We start from the raw sequence: 20,102 nt of genomic DNA, 5'->3' as shown, positions 1-20,102 counted from the left end.
GCAAGATCATGCATTAACATCTCGGAAACGGACAGCAAGATCACGCATTAACATCTCGGAAACGGACAGCAAGATCCCGTGTTAACATCTCGGAAACGGAAAGCAAGATCCCCGTTAACATCTCGGAAATGGACAGCAAGATCCCGCATTAACATCTCGGAAACGGACAGCAAGATCCTGTATTAACATATCGGAAATGGACAGCAAGATCCCGCATTAACATCTCAGAAACGGAAAGGATGATCCCACATTAACATCTTGGAAACAGAAAGCGAGATGCTGTATTGACATCTCGGAAATGGACAGCAAGATCCCGTATTAACTTCTCGGAAACAGAAAGCAAGATCCACATTAACATCTCGGAAACGGAAAACAAGATCCCGCATTAACATCTAGGAAATGGAAAGCAAGATCCACATTAACATCTTGGAAACGGACAGCAAGATCCCACATTAACATCTCAGAAATGGACAGCAAGATCCCACATTAACATCTCGGAAACGGACAGCAAGATCCCGTATTAACATCTCGGAAACAGAAAGCAAGATCCACAATTAACATCTTGGAAATGGACAGCAAGATCCCACATTAACATCTCGGAAACGGACAGCAAGATCCCGTATTAACATATCGGAAATGGACAGCAAGATCCCACATTAACATCGCGGAAACGGAGAGCAAGATCCCGTATTAACATCTCGGAAACGGAGAGCAAGATCCACATTAACATCTTGGAAATGGACAGCAAGATCCCACATTAACATCGCGGAAACGGAAAGCAAGATCCCGCATTAACATCTCGGAAAGGGAAAGCAAGATCCCGCATTAACATCTCGGAAACGGAAAGCAAGATCCCGCATTAACATCACGGAAACGGAAAGCAAGATCCCGTATTAACATCTCGGAAACGGACAGCAAGATCCCGTATTAACATATCGCAAATGGACAGCAAGATCCCGCATTAACATCTCGGAAACGGAAAGCAAGATCCCGCATTAACATCTCGGAAAGGGAAAGCAAGATCCCGCATTAACATCTCGGAAACGGAAAGCAAGATCCCGCATTAACATCACGGAAACGGAAAGCAAGATCCCGTATTAACATCTCGGAAACGGACAGCAAGATCCCGTATTAACATCTCGGAAACGGACAGCAAGATCCCGAATTAACATCTCGGAAATGGACAGCAAGATCCACATTGACATCTCGGAAATGGACAGCAAGATCCACATTAACATCTCGGAAATGGACAGCAAGATCCCACGTTAACATTGCGGAAACGGAAAGCAAGATCCCGTATTAACATATCGGAAATGGACAGCAAGATCCCGCATTAACATCTCGGAAATGGAAAGCAAGATCCTGCGTTAACATCTCGAAAACGGAAAGCAAGATCCCGTATTAACATATCGGAAATGGACAGCAAGATCCCGTATTAACATCTCGGAAACGGAAAGGAAGATCACACATTAACATCTCGGAAACGGAAAGCAAGATCCCGCATAAACATCTCGGGAACGGACAGCAAGATCCCGCATTAACATCTCGGAAATGGAAAGCAAGATCCACGTTAACATCTCGGAAATGGACAGCAAGATCCCGTATTAACATATTGGAAATGGACAGCAAGATCCCGCATTAACATCTCAGAAACGGACAGGAAGATCCCACATTAACATCTCGGAAATGGACAGTAAGATCCCGTATTAACATATTGGAAATGGACAGCAAGATACCGCATTAACATCTGAGACACGGAAAGGAAGATCCCACATTAACATCTCAGAAACGGAAAGCAAGATGCTGTATTAACATCTCGGAAATGGACAGCAAGATCCCGTATTAACATTGCGGAAACAGAAAGCAAGATCCACATTAACATCTCGGAAACGGAAAGCAAGATACCGCATTAACATCTAGGAAATGGAAAGCAAGATCCACATTAACATCGTGGAAACGGACAGCAAGATCCCACATTAACATCTCGGAAATGGACAGCAAGATCCCACATTAACATCTCGGAAACGGACAGCAAGATCCCGTATTAACATCTGGGAAACGGCAAGCAAGATCCACATTAACATTTCGGAAACGGAAAGCAAGATCCCGCATTAACATCTCGGAAACAGAAAGCAAGATCCACAATTAACATCTTGGAAATGGACAGCAAGATCCCACATTAACATCTCAGAAACGGACAGCAAGATCCCACGTTAACATCTCGGAAATGGAAAGCAAGATCCCGCGTTAACATCTCGGAAACGGAAACCAAGATCCCATATTAACATATTGGAAATGGACAGCAAGATCCCACATTAACATCCCGGAAACAGAGAGCAAGATCCTGTATTAACATCTCGGAAATGGAGAGCAAGATCCATATTAACATCTTGGAAACGGACAGCAAGATCCCACATTAACATCGTGGAAACAGAAAGCAAGATCCCATATTAACATATCGGAAATGGACAGCAAGAGGCCGCATTAACATCTTGGAAACGGAAAGCAAGATCCCGTATTAACGTCTCGGAAATGGACAGCAAGATCCCGCATTAACATCTCGGAAACGGACAGCAAGATCCTGCATTAACACCTCAGAAACGGAAAGCAAGATCCCGCATTAACATCTCGGAAACGGAAAGCAAGATCCCGTATTAACATCTCGGAAATGGACAGCAAGATCCCATAATAACATCTCGGAAATGGAAAGCAAGATCCACATTAACAGCTCGGAAATGGACAGCAAGATCCCACATTAACATTGTGGAAACGGAAAGCAAGATCTCGTATTAACATATCAGAAAGGGATAGCAAGATCCCGCATTAACATCTCGGAAATGGAAAGCAAGATCCACATTAACATCTCGGAAATGGAAAGCAAGATCCCGCATTAACATCTCGGAAACGGAATGCAAGATCCACATTAACATCTCGGAAATGGAAAGCAAGATCCACATTAACATCTCGGAAACGGAAAGCAAGATCCTGCATTAACATCTCGGAAGTGGAAAGCAAGATCCCGTATTAACATCTCGGAAATGGAAAGCAAGATAGCGCATTAACATCTCGGAGACGGAAAGCAAGATCCTGTATTAACATCTCGGAAGCGGAAAGCAAGATCCCGTATTAACATCTCGGAAACGGAAAGCAAGATCCACATTAACATCTCGGAAACGGAAAGCAAGATCCACATTAACATCTTGGAAACGGAAAGCAAGATCCACATTAACATCTCAGAAACGGACAGCAAGATCCCGTATTAACATCTCGGAAACGGACAGCAAGATCCCACATTAACATCTCGGAAACGGACAGCAAGATCCCGCATTAACATCTTGGAAACGGACAGCAAGATCCCGTATTAACATCTGGGAAACGGAAAGCAAGATCCACATTAACATCTCGGAAATGGACAGCAAGATCCCACATTAACATCTCGGAAACAGACAGCAAGACCCCGTATTAACGTATTGGAAATGGACAGCAAGATCCTGCATTAACATCTCAGAAACGGAAAGGAAGATCCCACATTAACATCTCGGAAATGGAAAGCAAGATCCTGTATTAACATCTCGGAAATGGACAGCAAGATCCCGTATTAACATCTCGGAAACAGAAAGCAAGATCCACATTAACATCTCGGAAACGGAAAGCAAGATCCCGCATTAACATCTAGGAAATGGAAAGCAAGATCCACATTAACATCGTGGAAACGGACAGCAAGATCCCACATTAACATCTCGGAAATGGACAGCAAGATCCCACATTAACATCTCGGAAACGGACAGCAAGATCCCGTATTAACATCTCGGAAACGGAAAGCAAGATCCACATTAACATCTCGGAAACGGAAAGCAAGATCCCGCATTAACATCTCGGAAACAGAAAGCAAGATCCACAATTAACATCTTGGAAATGGACAGCAAGATCCCACATTAACATCTCGGAAACGGACAGCAAGATCCCGCGTTAACACCTCGGAAACGGAAAGCAAGATCCCGCGTTAACATCTCGGAAACGCAAAGCAAGATCCCGTGTTAACATATCGGAAATGGACAGCAAGATCCCACATTAACATCGCGGAAACGGAGAGCAAGATCCTGTATTAACATCTCGGAAACGCAGAGCAAGATCCACATTAACATCTTGGAAACGGACAGCAAGATCCCACATTAACATCGCGGAAACAGAAAGCAAGATCCCGTATTAACATATCGGAAACGGACAGCAAGATCCCGCATTAACATCTCGGAAACGGAAAGCAAGATCCCGCATTAACATCTCGGAAACGGAAAGCAAGATCCCGCGTTAACATCTCGGAAACGGAAAGCAAGATCCCACATTAACATCTTGGAAACGGAAAGGAAGATCCCGCGTTAACATCTCGGAAACGGACAGCAAGATCCCGTATTAACATCTCGGAAACGGAAAGCAAGATCCACATTCACATCTCGGAAACGGAAAGCAAGATCCCGCATTAACATCTCGGAAACGGAATGCAAGATCCACATTAACATCTCGGAAACGGACAGCAAAATCCCACATTAATATCTCGGAAATGGACAGCAAGATCCCGCATTAACATCTCGGAAAAGGAAAGCAAGATCACGCATTAACATCTCGGAAACGGAAAGCAAGATCCCATATTAACATCTCGGAAATGGACAGCAAGACCCCGTATTAACATCTCGGAAACGGAAAGCAAGATCCACATTAACATCTCGGAAACGGAAAGCAAGATCCCGCATTAACATCTCGGAAACAGAATGCAAGATCCACATTAACATCTCGGAAACGGAAAGCAAGATCCACATTAACATCTCGGAAACGGAAAGCAAGATCCCGCATTAACATCTCGGAAATGGAAAGCAAGATCCACATTAACATCTTGGAAACGGACAGCAAGATCCCACATTAACATCTTGGAAACGGACAGCAAGATCCCGTATTAACATCTCGGAAACAGAAAGCAAGATCCACATTAACATCTCGGAAACAGAAAGCAAGATCCCGCATTAACATCTCGGAAACGGAAAGCAAGATCCACAATTAACATCTTGGAAATGGACAGCAAGATCCCACATTAACATCTCAGAAACGGACAGCAAGATCTCGCGGGAACATCTCGGAAACGGAAAGCAAGATCCCGGATTCACATCTTGGAAACGGAAAGCAAGATCCCGTATTAACATATCGGAAATGGACAGCAAGATCCCACATTAACATCGCGGAAACGGAGAGCAATATCCCGTATTAACGTCTCGGAAACGGAGAGCAAGATCCACATTAACATCTTGGAAACGGACAGCAAGATCCCACATTAACATCGTGGAAATGGACAGGAAGATCCACATTAACATCTCGGAAATGGACAGCAAGATCCCACATTAACATTGCGGAAATGGAAAGCAAGATCCCGTATTAATATATCGGAAGTGGACAGCAAGATCCCACATTAACCTCGCGGAAACGGAAAGCAAGATCCCGTATTAACATTTCGGAAACGGAGAGCAAGATCCACACTAACATCTCGGAAATGGACAGCAAGATCCCGCATTAACATCTCGGAAACAGACAGCAAGATCCCGCATTAACATCTCGGAAACGGAAAGCAAGATCCCGCATTAACATCTCGGAAACGGAAAGCAAGATCCCGCATTAACATCTCGGAAACGGAAAGCAAGATCCCGTATTAACATCTCGGAAATGGACAGCAAGATCCCGTATTAACATCTCGAAAACGGAAAGCAAGATCCACATTAACATCTCGGAAACGGAAAGCAAGATCCCGCATTAACATCTCGGAAACGGAATGCAAGATCCACATTAACATCTCGGAAATGGACAGCAAAATCCCACATTAACATCTCGGAAATGGACAGCAAGATCCCACATTAACATCTCGGAAACGGAAAGCAAGACCCCATATTAACATCTCGGAAATGGACAGCAAGATCCCGTATTAACATCTCGGAAACGGAAAGCAAGATCCACATTAACATCTCGGAAACGGAAAGCAAGATCCCGCATTAACATCTCGGAAACGGAATGGAAGATCCACATTAACATCTCGGAAATGGACAGCAAAATCCCACATTAACATCTCAGAAACAGACAGCAAGATCCCATATTAACATCTCTGAAACGGAAAGCAAGATCCACATTAACATCTCGGAAACGGAAAGCAAGATCCCGCATTGACATCTCAGAAACAGAATGCAAGATCCACATTAACATCTCGGAAATGGACAGCAAAATCCCACATTAACATCTCGGAAACGGACAGCAAGATCCCTTATTAACATCTTGGAAACGGAAAGCAAGATCCACATTAACATCTCTGAAACGGAAAGCAAGATCCACATTAACATCTCGGAAACGGAAAGCAAGATCCCGCATTGACATCTCAGAAACAGAATGCAAGATCCACATTAACATCTCGGAAATGGACAGCAAAATCCCACATTAACATCTCGGAAACGGACAGCAAGATCCCTTATTAACATCTTGGAAACGGAAAGCAAGATCCACATTAACATCTCGAAAACGGAAAGCAAGATCCCGCATTAACATCTTGGAAACGGAAAGCAAGATCCACATTAACATCTCGGAAATGGACAGCAAGATCCCGCATTAACATCTCGGAAATGGACAGCAAGATCCTGTATTAACATATCGGAAATGGACAGCAAGATCCCGCATTAACATCTCGGAAACGGAAAGCAAGATCCCACATTAATATCTCGGAAACGGAAAGCAAGATCGTGTATTAAAGTCTCGGAAATGGACAGCAAGATCCCGTATTAACATCTCGGAAACAGAAAGCAAGATCCACATTAACATCTCGGAAACGGAAAGCAAGATCCCACATTAACATCTCGGAAACGGACAGCAAGATCCCGTATTAACATCTCAGAAACGGACAGCAAGATCCTGCATTCACATCTCGGAAATGGACAGCAAGATCCCGTATTAACATCTTGGAAATGGAAACGGAAAGCAAGATCCCATATTAATGTCTCCGAAACAGAAAGCAAGATCCACATTCACACCTCGGAAATGGAAACAGAAAGCAAGATCCTGTATTAACATCTCGGAAATGGACAGCAGGATCCCGTATTAACATCTCCGAAATGGAAACGGAAAGCAAGATCCCGCATTAACATCTTGGAAACGGACAGCAAGATCCCGTATTAACATCTCAGAAACGGACAGCAAGATCCCGCATTAACATCTTGGAAATGGACAGCAAGATCCTGTATTAACATCTTGGAAATGGAAACGGAAAGCAAGATCCCGTATTAACATCTCGGAAATGGACAGCAAGAGCCTGTATTAACATCTCAGAAACAGAAAGCGAGATCCCGCATTAACAGCTCGGAAATGGACAGCAAGATCGCGTATTAACATCTCGGAAACGGACAGCAAGATCCCGCATTAACATCTCAGAAATGGACAGCAAGATCCTGCATTAACATCTCGGTTTCTGCCCAATTTGTCAACAATCGGCTGCCAAGGCTGGGGGCTCCTTCCTTTCTCAGCTCACCAGGACCTTTCCTTTGCCACTTTGGAGGAGACAGACACCAGATACCTGAAAGCAGGGATCACCTGCTGTATATACAAAGGCCACCAAAGGACAGATGTGGTGGTTCATGCCTGTAATCTCAGCACTTTGGGAGGCCAAGGTGGGAGAAATGCTTGAGACCAGGAGTTTGAGACCAGCCTGGGCAACACAGCAAGACCCCATCTCTACAAAAAATTAAAATATTAGCTGGGCATGGTAGCACACTCCTGTAGTCCCAGCTATTCAGGAAGCAGAGACAGGAGGTTTTGCTTGAGCCCAGGAGTTTGAGGCTGCAGTGAGCCATGATTCTTCCATTGCACTCCAGCCTGGGCCACAGAGCAAGACCCTGACTCTAAAAAAATAAAAGAAATGAGAACCAGCCAGGGGGTTATTATGGAAATCATCTGTCAAGCTGTCCACACACACAATGTACACATGAACACACACCCCCTAACCCATGACTGCTGGAACCCTCCAGAACTAGAGTGGGCCTGTGCCTTTTGAATGGGTCCCTGGGTGTGATCTCAGCTCACTGCAACCTCCGCCTCCCAAGTTTAAGCGATTCTCCTGTCTCAGCCTCCGAGTAGCTGGGATTACAGGTGTGCGCCACCACACCTGGCTAATTTTTGTAGTTTTAGTAGAGATGAGGTTTTGCCATATTCCCCAGACTGGTCTCAAACTCCTGGGCTCAAGTGATCCGCCTGCCTTGGCCTCCCCAAAAGTGCTGGGATTCCAAGCGTGAGCCACCACGCCCAGCCTGGGTGCTTTCTGATGCTCACCTCTGGCTAAGAACCAAAAGGGGTCACCTGACACTCTCTCGGGAGCATAGCATATTTTCTGCTTGTTTGCTCCCGCTGCTCTTTTATGCATTTGAGGGATGCCAGCACTTGCAGAGAGCCACTGAAGAGGCCCGGAGCCGCTGTGGGATCTGCAAGAGTCCGTGGACGGAGGTTTCATTGGAATCCCCCTCCTGGCTTTGAGGAACTGCGGCTCCAAAACGATCCTCTCCCTTTCCTACCTACCTATAATGCAATGAAGTTTAAACGCATGTCACTCCTAACTTTGGACCACTGGGTGTAGAGTGCCACTGCAGAACCAAATCCTGGCCAGGCCACAGGTGATGCAGCTCTTGTGGAATCAGCAGTGTTAGGGCCTCTAAAGAGGTGAATGTTGATAGAACCAACTAGCCATCATCCAAGTGTGGTTTCTAGGACGTGGGAGGTGGGGTCTCCCTTGACTTGGCTGACTCCGGCTGGGCTTCGAGCACCTACCCACGCTCACACAAAGGAGGCAGGAAGATCATTCTACATGCTCCGGGGGCGAACATGGACCAGCAAGGGGACAAAAGTTTGGAGTAACCCTCCTTTTTTTTTTTTTTGTATTTTTTTGAGACGGAGTTTCGCTCTTGTTGCCCAGGCTGGAGTGCAGTGGTGCGATCTCAGCTCACTGCACACTCCGCCTCCCGGGTTCACACCATTCTTCTGCCTCAGCCTCCCGAGTAGCTGGGACTACAGGCGCCCACCACCACGCCCGGCTAATTTTTTGTACTTTTAGTAGAGACCGGGTTTCACCATGTTAGCCAGGATGGTCTCGATCTCCTGACCTCGTGATCCACCCGCCTTGACCTCCCAAAATGCTGGGGTTACAGGCATGAGCCACTGTGCCCGGCCTACGCCTGGCCAATTTTTTGTATTTTTAGTAAAGACGGGGTTTCGCCATGTTGGGCAGGCTGGTACTGAACTCCTGACCTCAGGTGATCTGCCCGCCTTGGCCTCCCAAAGTTACAGGGATTACAGGTGTGAGCCACCGTGCCCATCTGGAGTAACCCTCCTTGAGACAGACGGCATCCCCAAGGCAAGACAGGCCGGCTCTGGAGGCCCAGTTCCTGGGGCAGGGCAGCCCCTTCAAACGACCCTTTGTGTCATCCAAACAGTGATGACACAAAGTGGTGGTCAGCAGGTCCCATGCTGAGCTGCAGGGGTCTCTCAGGGGCCACCGTGGCCTGGTAAGGAACAAAGTCTAGATATGCTTTCTTTGATTGATTTTGTTAATATGTGTGTGTGTATATATATGTATCTTATATAATAGAGATGGGATCTTGCTATGTTGCCCAGGCTGCTCTTAAACTCCTGAGCTCAACTGATTTTCCCTCCTTAGCGGCTGGAGTAGCTGGGATTACAGGTGTGCACCACCATGCCTGGCTAATTTTTAAATTTTTCATAGAGACAGGATCTTGCTATGTTGCCCAGGCTGGTCTCGAACTCCTGGCCTCAAGTGATCCTCCTGCCTTGGCCTCTCGAAGTGCTGGAGTTACAGCGTGAGGCATTGCATCTGGCCCGCTTTATTTTACATCTCAGGATTCTATGTAAGATTTCACTGACGTGTTCTGAATGGGGTTGTAGTTAAAACCCAAACCAAACCTTGAAAATCACTGCTACATAACAGATGCCTTTTAATTCCCAAGTCTCGAGACTCTACAATTCTGTGGAAAAACCCCACAGTGAAGAATATAAGTTTTTTTTTGTTTTTTGTTATTTTGTTTTTGTTTTTTAAGAGACAGAGTCTTGCTCTGTTGCCAGGCTGGAGTGCAGTGGCAGTGGCATGATCTCGGCTCACTGCAACCTTTGCTTCCTGGGTTCAAGCAATTCCTCTGCCTCAGCCTCCCAAGTAGCTGGGATTACAGGTGCGTGCCACCATGCCCGGCTAATTTTTTGTATTTTAATAGAGACGGGGTTTCACCATGTTGGCCAGGACGGTCTCGATCTCCTGACCTCGTGATCTGCCCGCCTCAGACTCCCAAAGTGCTGGGATTACAGGCGTGAGCCACTGCGCCCGGCCAGAATATAAGTTTTTGATTAAAAAAAAAAATTGTTTTTACCTTGATCAAGTTTTGAAATTTCTTGTTTTGCTGAAGCAGCAACTTGTAATGACTAACAGCTTCATTGTGGCCACTACAAAACACACCGTACTTTTCTTTCATTCTCTCCCCATTTTCACCTGAAAACTGATAAACAAAAGGATGGAAATGTTAATTAAACACGAAAACTGCCAAAGTGTATTTTCATCTAATTCGTCTGAGTCTGCTAAAATAAATATTAGATTTATTTGCAATTCCATTTTCTTTCTTTCTTCTTCTTTTTTTTTTTTTTGAGACAGCATCTTGCTCTGTGGCTCAGGCTAAAGTGCAATGGTGCGATCTTGGCTCACTGCAACCTCTGTCTCCCGGGATCAAGCGATGCTCCTGCTGTAGTCTCCCAAGTAGCTGGGATTACAGGTGCCGCCACCACGCCTGGCTAATTTTTTTTAGACAGAGTCTCACTCTGTTGCCCAGGCTGGAGTGCAGTGGCGTGATCTTGGCTCACTGCAACCTCCACCTCCCGGGGTCAAGCGATTCTCCTGCCTCAGCCTCCTGAGTAGCTGAGATTACAGGTGCATGCCACCATGCCCTGCTAATTTTTGTATTTTTAGTAGAGACCAGGTTTCACCATGTTGGTCAGGCTGGTCTCGAACTCTTGACCTCTTGATCCACCCACCTCATCTTCCCAAAGTGCTGGGATTATAGGCATGAGCCACCGCGCCTGGCCAGCCAAAGTATATTTTCATCTAATTTGTCTGACTCTGCTAAAATAAATATTAGATTTATTTGCAATTCCATTTTCTTTTATTTTTTTTAGAGACAGCATCTTGCTCTGTGGCTCAGGCTGGAGGGCAGTGGTGTGATCTTGGCTCACTGCAACCTCTGCCTTCCGGGTCTGAGTGATTCTCCTGCCACAGCCTCCTGAGTAGCTGGGATTACAGGTGCCGCCACCACACCTGGCTAACCTGACCATGTTGGTCAGGCTGCCCTTGAACTCATAACCTCAAGTGATCCACCCCCACTCAGCCTCCCAAAGTGTTGGGGTCACAGGTGTGAGCCACAGTGCCTGGCTGCAGTTCCATTTTCTAATATGTCCTCAAACAGAGAAATGCTTCAGTTTGGGGTGTCTAATCGCAAGGTGTCATAAAGGTGAAATAAAAAAACCTTCTGCTTCGGGGCTTTGCTGCATCACAGATGCTGTAAAACTTCCTGAGAGCCGAGAAAAAAAGTAAATTTCAGCCAAAGGACGTTAGAAACAAAAAGCAGGCCAGGCGCAGTGGCTCACATACGTAATCCCAGCAGTTTGGGAGACTGAGGCAGGCGGATCACCTGAGGTCAAGAGTTCAAGACCAGCCTGGCCAACATGGTGAAACCCTGTCTCTACTAAAAATACAAAAAAAATTAGCCGGGTGTGGTGGCGGGCGCCTGTAATCCCAGCTACTCGGGAGGCTGAGGCATGAGAATTGCTTGAACCTGGGAGGTGCAGGTTTCAGTGAGCCTACATTGCACCACTGCACTCCAGCCTGGGCAACAGAGTGAGACTTTGTCTCAAAAAAAGAAACATAAAAAGCAAAAGGAGTGTTCTTCTAATTAGTTGGCCCAGGATGCTTCGAGCAAATAGTTTGAGGTCACATGAGGGGCACAGCTCCCCTGGGTAAATCTTGGCCTAGGGTGATCATTTGGGGTTAACACCACTACCACGGTTGGTGCTGGTTCACAGGTATGCTTTCCCCCACCCCCGAGATGGGGTCTTGCTCTGCTGCCCAGGCTGGAGGGCAGTGGCATGATCATAGCTCATTGCAGCCTTGACCTCCCAAGCTCAAGTGATCCTCCCACCTCAGCCTCCGGAGTAGCTGGGACTACAGCTATGCACCACCACAGCTGGCTAATTTATTTTCATGTTTTGTAGATACGGGGTCTTGCTATGTTGCCCAGGCTGGTCTGGAACTCCTGGACTCAAGCAATTCACCTGCTTGGCCTCCCAAAGTGCTGGGATTACAGGTGTGGGCCACTGCACTCAGTCAACAGGTAAGCTGTGAACGGTTGAAAGCATAAGTGACTTGAACCAAAAAACAAAAACCAACCAACCAAACAAGAGCACAGAAGAATGTAACATTGAACAGTGTTCAGCCAGGGACACTGGCTAATTTAGGTCTCTGTGTTTCTAGAATATGAACTGCAGGCATCGCTGTAAGGGGCCCAGAACTGTGTGTCCTCAGGGGCCACTCTCGTTTTATTACTGAAAGGAAAAGGCTGGCACAATGGCTCATGCCTGTGATCCCTGCACTTTGGGATGCCGAGGCAGGGGGATTGCTTAAGCCAGGAATTTGAGACTAGCCTGGGCAACAAAGCAAGACCCCATCTCCTCAAAAAATAAAAAGTTACCCAGGCATGGTGTTCCCTGGAGTCCCAGCTACGTGGAAGGCTGAGGCAGGAGGATCACTTGAGCTCAGGAGTTCAAGACCAGCCTGGGCCATAGAGTGAGACCTCATCTCAAAATAAAATTTAGCCGGGTATGGTGGCGCATAGCTGTAGTCCCAGCTACTTGGGAGGCTGAGGTGGGAGGATCACCTGAGCCTGAGAGGTTGAGGCTGCATTGAGCTGTGACTGCACCACTGCACTCCAGCCTGGGCGACACAGCAAGACTCTATCTCAGAAAAAAAGAAGAAAGGAACAGAGACAAGGCAGAGGCTTTGAAGACTGTTGAGATGAACACGGCTGCACCCACCTGCTGAACCAGGAGGTCGCCGATTTTCTGGATGACATAATTCCGGTCACTGCCCTCCTCCAGGGACTCCTGGCGGCGCTCCTTGAGCCGAGCGAGGAAGTGGCTGTGCGTCTCCAGCAGGTCGTCAGCACATGGGAAGAGGCGGCCAATGGCCTTGCTGCTGAACTGCAGCTCCTCCTGCAGGGCCCTGGAGTACACCTTCAGCATGATCTTGAGCGTCCGCACGTGGTGCACCTCCGTCTGCATCAGCTCTGCAGGGACACAGACGGCAGGACTTAGCCATGCTGGCTCCACGGCCCCGCTGGGCAGTCGTGGGTGCTGCCTGCCCTTCACGTGCTGAACTGGCTTCTGAGAGTTCTCTGCCTAAGACCTTGTGCCTTTGGGATCTTTCTTACTTCCAGGGTGTCCAGGGTTTAGAATGCTGCGGGGGGTCCCAGCCTGAAGGAGCAGGGGAAGGAGAGAACCCTGGGCCTCCCCATCACGGGAGGGTTTTGCGCCCAGTGTCAACCCAACGGACGACATTTTAAGTCCGTGTTTTTTTTTTTTTTCTTTGAGATGGAGTCTTGCTCTGTTGCCCAGGCTGCAGTGCAGTGGCAAAATCTCAGCTCACTGCAACCTCCGCCTCCCGGGTTCAAGCGATTCTCCTGCCTCAGCCTCCCGAGTAGCTGGGATTACAGGTGCACACCACCACGCCTGGCTATCAAGTCTGTTTTAGGAAGAAGAGTGTTCTGAGGAACACTCCTGTGGCTGTTAAAACTCATCCATCACATCTGTGTGTGTCCCTGACCAGACCTAGACTGCAATGAACAAGATGTTTGCGTCCCCCAAAATTCGTATGTCGAAATTCGAACCCCAAAGGTGATAGTATCAGGAGGTACAGCCCTTGGAAGGTGATCAGGTCCTAAGGGGAGAGACCTCATGGTGGGACTAGTGCCCTTAGGAAAAGGACCTGAGGGCCAAGGGTGGTGGCTCACGTCTGTAATCCCAGCACTCTAGGAGGCTGAGGTGAGCAGATCACGTGAGGTCAGGAGTTCGAGACTAGCCTAGCCAACACAGCGAAACCCTGTCTCTACCAAAAAATAAAAAAATGAGCCGGGCATGGCCGGGCATGGTGGCTGACGCCTGTAATCCTAGCATTTTGGGAGGCCAAGGTGGGCGGATCATGAGGTCAGGAGTCCGAGACTAGCCTGACCAACATGGTGAAACACCGCCTCTACTAAAAATACAAAAATTAGCTGGGCGTGGCAGTGGGCGCCTGTAATCCCAGCTATTTGGAAGGCTGAGGCAGGAGAATTGCTTGAACCCGGGAGGTGGAGGTGAGCCGAGATGGAACCACTGCACTCCAGCCTGGGCGACAGAGCGAGACTCCATCTCAAAAAAAAAAAAAAAAAAAAAAATTAGCTGGGCATGGTGGCAGGCACTGTCATCTCAGCTACTCGGGAGGCTGAGGCAGGACAATTGCTTGAACCTGGGAGGTGGAGGTTGCAGGGAGCTGAGACTGCATCACTGCATCCAGCCTGGGTGACAGAGTAAGACCCTGTCTCAAAAAAAGAAAAAACAGGACCTGAGAAAGACCATGAAGACCTTGTGAGGACACAGCCAGATGCCACCAGCAGGAAGCCAGGAAATGGGGCCTCCATGGACACTAAGTCTGCCGCCGCCTTGATCTTAGACGTCCCAGCCTCTAGAACTGTAAGCAATAAACTTCTGTGGCTTCTAAGCCACCTTGTGTATGGTGTTCTATGAGAGCTGCCTATATAGGCTAAGACAGCCACCAACAAGGGAAGAAGAAGCCAGACCTGGGCATTCAGCCAGACATGTCCACAGGGACGTATTATAACAAAATCCTCTCCGACAGTCTCTTTCCTGGCATAGGAGGCAGGGCTGCACCAAGGGAGGAGAGAGAAAGACAGAGAAAGACAGAGAGGCCAGGCACCGTGGCTCACGCCTATAATCCCAATACTTTGGGAGGCCCAGGCGGGCGGGTCACTTGAGCTCAGGAGATTGAGACCAGCCTGGGCAACATGGTGAGACCCCCAACTCTACAGAAAATAAAAAAATTCGCCAGGTATAGTGGCCCATGCCTGTGGTCCCAGCTACTAGGGAGGCTGAGGTGGGAGGATTGCTTGAGCCCAGGTCGAGGCTGCAGTGAGCTCTGATTGTCCCACTGTACTCCAGCCTGGGCAATAGAGAGAGACTGTGTCTCAAAAAAGAAAAAAAAGAAAGAAAGAAAGAAAGAGAACAGAAGAGAGAAGGAAAGAGAGAAAGAAAGAAAGAAAAAGATAAGGAAGGAAGGAAGGGAGGGAGGAAGGGAGGGAGCAGAGAAGAGAGTGGAGGGCCGGTGTGATGGCACAGGGCTGTGGACTCCTCACCATAAAGGACATCTTGTCTTTTCACCACCTCCCTCTTTTGCTTCTTGGCGTAGGCTGCATCCACGGCGAGGCTCCAGGACTCAGCTTCAAACTCGTGGCCGTCTGACTCAATCTCACTCCTCAGCGAGGCGGTGTAGGGATCTGAGGGAAGAGCGAGGTGTGGCTGCTGGGGGCCCAGAGCCACGCCACCCCAATTCCCTCCCGTAGACATGCTGACACGAGCCCCAGCTCTTCCCAGGAGAGACAGGAACTGTGTGGCAGCCGCGAGAGAGCGGAGATGACCATACCTTCTACAAAAATGGACTCGGTGTTTGGAGATGTAAGGGACAGAGAGTCATCAGCTGTCTGCTTAAATTTTAAAAATGCAGAATCGGCTTCATCCATCTCTCCTGTGATTGGTCTGAGTGCAAACAATAAAAACAACTGTTTTAGAAAAGTGAATTAAACACACACGACCTCATGCAACAAAGGCACATCGGTGACTCCATCCGATTTGATACTCTCTGAGAACTCTCCACATTTTCACAGAAGCCTCAACTTTGTCTACAGATCATTTTTAAAAATTGGGAGATTTGCCAGGTGCAGTGTCTCACATCTGTAATCTCAGATTTTGGGAGGCCAAAGCCAGGAGGATCACCTGAGGTCAGGAGTTCGAGACCAGCTCGCCCAACATGGCAAAATCCCGTCTCTGCTAAAAATACAAAAATTAGCCGGGTGTGGTGGCAGGTGCCTGTAATCCCAGCTACTTGGGAGGCTGAGGCAGGGGAATCACTTGAATCTGGGAGGTGGAGGTTGCAGTGAGCTGAGATTGTGCCACTGAACTCCAGCCTGGGCGATAGAGACTCTGTCTAAAGAAAAAAAAAAAAAAGTAGTGGGGGGCAGGGGGTGGGGAAGATTATCTGTCAATGTCACATCAGGATTTCTTCCATGGTAACTTCCTTTAATGTTTAGTTACGTTCTAACGGGGTGTGGATTGCAGCTTCCTTGACAGACCACTGGAGCCCACTTGGGGCCCCTGGGATCCTGTCTACCAGGAGTTAAGTGGAAATGGTTTCATGGTCAAGGTGGGAGGGCAGTCCTTACTCAGAGGAAAATGATAATTTACTCCCTTTCCCACGAACTCATGGAATAGTCACCACAAACATATCAGCTTCTAGCATCACTTTCTACCCGGACACCGCTGCAGGCATTATCAAGGGAACCACTTTGAAGTCCTATAAAACGAGGTAAGGCACAGATAATGGGACGCCGCCTCCACACACCCAGCAGGACTTTGAGCATCGCCTTGAGTAAGTCAGGAGCCCGGCCTAAGGAGCGAGTCCAAGGATCCCTCGAGGGCACTAAGCAAACTGGCTCCACCAGGGGCCGAATACACCCCGGGACACATCGTTTTTGCAAAAAAGGCGTGGATCCTGGAAGCAAGCGTTAATGGGAATTTCTCTGCTTAGCACGGGGGCTGCCGTGTGGATTCACACAGATCTAAGTCGGGGTCTCCCTCCGAAGAGGCTGTCAACAGCTCCCCGGGGAATGCCACCACCCACCCGAGGGCACAGAGGGGACCCTGGCTTACCCGAGTTGCGTCCCAGGGCCAGCCGGGCTCGGTGTTGGCTGGGGACCCCCTTTCTGAGAGACCGTCATACCGACATTCCTGGACAGGGCCGGGCTGCCATCGGACAGGAGGGTGCCCCGGGGGTGCTCCTTGAGCGAGGCTGTGACAGAGGCAAGGACAGAGTTGGTGCTGAGAAAGTGGGTCGGGTAGCGGAGGTCCCCGGCGCGGAAGCCCCGCTCCGACTGCGGCCGCAGCACAGACAGGATCTTGGAGGTCAGCAGCTCGTTATCCAAGAAGACGTTCTCGCTCCATTTCCTGGGGAAAGAGCCGTAAAAAGACAGCTCGGGGCGGCCGGGGAGCGCGCTGTGCCTGTCCCCGCTTTTGGAGTGCGCATTCCCCATGTTCGCGCCCGGGGCTCCGGGACCCGGCGCGGCGCCAGGCTGGGCTGCGCAGTTTTTATGCCTCGGTGGGATCCTTCTAGAAAACAGAGCTGCGTCTTCCCTTGCTGTATTGGCTGAAGCAGCGGGTCTGGAGGGCAGGATATTGGTCCCCACTGTGACCATTTACTGTGGAAATTGCAGTATTTGCTGCTTTGATAGAATAAAACAGAAAAAAAACAACCACCCCTCCAGGCTCTCCCTTGGTCTTTGCAGGGTGTAAAAAGCAAGTGAGCTGTTTGAGTTTGCTGTAAATAGTCTAAGATCATGAAACGGTGAGCCTGGCGTGCTTCATGCCAAAACCTCGCACATGATGATAATTAATCTAGATCAGATGTTAGGGTGACTCTAAGACCCAGAGATGGCAGGGCATGGTGTTTAGCCGCCCCTGGTCATCAGCACTCGAACAGAACTCTACCATCGAAGTGGACGCGAGGCTCCGATTCTGTTCCATACGGTGATTATAAACCAACCCAACATCAACAGGGGCTGCAAACCGCTGTCTACACCCATCTGTTCATTAATTTAAGGGTTCAGATCATAGGATACATGTGCCCACTGACAAGCTCACCTACTCATGGAAAGATGCAACTTTTTAAGTTAATTATTATTATTTTTAGAGACAGTCTCACTCTAGCTCAGGCTGGAGTGCAGTGGCCGACCATAGCTCACTGCAGCCTTAAACTCCTAGGTTCAAGCAATCCTTCTGCCTCAGTCTCCTGAGTAGCTGGGACTACAGGTGTGCTGTGTAATTTAAAAATATTTTCTTGTAGAGGTTGGGTGGGGGGGGTCTCACTATGTTGCTCAGGCTGGTCTTGAACTCCTGACTTCAAGCGGTCCTCCTGCTTTGGGCCTCCCAAGATGCAACACTTAATAAAGCTCAACTATGGCCGGGTGCGGTGGCTCACGCCTGTAATCTCAGCACTTTGGGAGGCCGAGGTGGGTTGATCACAAGGTCAGGAGTTCAAGACCAGCCTGGCCAGGAAACCCCCGTCTCTACTTAAAAAATATAAAAAATACAAAATACAAAAATTAGAAGGGCGTGGTGGTGGATGCCTGTAATCTCAGCTACTCGGGAGGCTGAGGCACGGAATCGCTTGAACCCGGGAGTCGGAGGTTGCAGTGAGCGGAGATTGCGCCACTGCACTCCAGCCTGGGCGACAGAGTGAGACTCCGCCTAAAAAATAAACAAATAATAAATAAAGCTCAACTATCATTCATTAGGTTCAGTTTTTCCCTCCTATTTGACAAGCATAGTTGAGATGGGCTACTTGGCTAGTTTACTCTTACATTTTATAAAATTGTATCTTAAAGCTTTGCCCAGGTAAGGACAAAGAGCAGCATTAAAAAGAAATCTGGCGGCCGGACACGGTGGCTCATGCCTGTAATCCCAGCACTTTGGGAGGCCAAGGTGGGTGGGTCACCTGAGATGGGGAGTTCAAGACCAGCCTAGCCAACATGGAGAAACCCCATCTCTACTAAAAATACAAAATTAGCCGGGCATGGTGGCACATGCCTGTAAAACCAGCTACTAGGGAGGCTGAGGCAGGAGAATCGCTTGAACCCGGGAGGTGGAGGTTGCGGTGAGCCGAGACCACGCCATTGCACTCCAGCCTGGGCAACAAGAGTGAAACTCTGTCTCAAAAATAAAAAAAAAAAAGAAATCTGGGCCAGACATGGTGGCTCACGCCTGTAATCCTAGCACTTTGGGAGGTAGAGGTGGAAGGATCGCTTGAGGCCAGGAGTTCAAAACCAGCCTGGGAAACATAGCAAGACCCCGTCTCTACACAAAATAAAAAAATAGCTGAGCACAAGTGGCGCACGCCTGTAGTCTCAGCTACTCGGGAGGCTGAGGCAGTAGGACTGCTTGAGCCCAGGAGTTCAAGGCTGCAGTGAGCTATGATTGTGCCACTGCACTCCAGCCTGGGTGACAGAGCGGGACCTTCTCGAAAAGAAGAGGGGAGGAGAAGGGAGGAGAGGGGAAGGGAGGGGAGGGGAGGGGAGAAGAGAAGAGAGAAGAGAGGAGAGAAGAGGAGAGGGGAAGGGAAGGGAAGGGAGGGGAGGGGAGGGGAGAGGAGAGGAGAGGAGCTTAGAGAAGAGAAATAGAAATCTGATTTGTCAGATCAGGTGCAGTGGCTCATGCCTGTAATCCCAGCACTTTGGAAGGCCGACGCAGTTGGATCACCTGAGGTCAGGATTTTGAGACCAGCCTGGCCAACATGATGAAACCCCATCTCTACTAAAAATACAAAATTAGCTGGGCATGGTGGCGGGCACCTGTAATCCCAGCTACTCGGGAGGCTGAGGCAGGAGAATCGCTTGAACCCGGGAGGCAGAGGTTGCCGTGAGCTGACATCATGCCACCGCACTCCAGCCTGAACAACAAAGTGAGACTCCATCTCACAAAAAAAAAGAAAAAAAAAAGAAATCTGATCTGTCCTGTGGCCTCCTGGCTCCTAGGTCCCGACACACCATTGGCTTGTCTATGTTACAGGAAGAGAGCAGCTAGAAGTCTCTTTCTTGGGAACACGGAGTTATAAACCATGGGGTGGGCAGAGCTTACCCTAGGGAAAACGTACTCGCAGCAGCTCTCCT

At 48.5% G+C, this 20,102-nt stretch overlaps 1 protein-coding gene across 6 annotated transcripts in view; it reads right to left on the bottom strand.

The window, feature by feature from the left end:
- The window catches only part of ARHGEF18 (Rho/Rac guanine nucleotide exchange factor 18), an 86,599-nt gene that overhangs the window by 23,617 nt on the left and 42,880 nt on the right, over positions 1-20,102 (bottom strand). For 2 of the 6 annotated variants that reach the window (XM_034946297.3, XM_034946298.3), the window contains exons 2-6: positions 17,092-17,230; positions 15,809-15,921; positions 15,522-15,662; positions 13,150-13,400; positions 10,443-10,568 (exon numbers count right to left, since the gene is read on the bottom strand). In XM_034946297.3, the coding sequence (XP_034802188.1) occupies positions 10,443-10,568; positions 13,150-13,400; positions 15,522-15,662; positions 15,809-15,921; positions 17,092-17,159 (699 nt within the window). In that variant the 5' untranslated portion in view covers positions 17,160-17,230. Of the gene's footprint in view, positions 1-10,442; positions 10,569-13,149; positions 13,401-15,521; positions 15,663-15,808; positions 15,922-17,091; positions 17,487-20,102 lie in introns of those variants that run through there. The other 4 variants (XM_034946296.3, XM_063599810.1, XM_034946294.3 and 1 more) reach the window with 2 other exon arrangements.

The sequence above is a fragment of the Pan paniscus genome, chromosome 20 (assembly GCF_029289425.2).
Source record: "Pan paniscus chromosome 20, NHGRI_mPanPan1-v2.0_pri, whole genome shotgun sequence".
NCBI lineage: Eukaryota > Metazoa > Chordata > Mammalia > Primates > Hominidae > Pan > Pan paniscus.
Note: the sequence above shows the minus strand (reverse complement) of the source record. Positions and strands in the feature narration are given on the sequence as shown.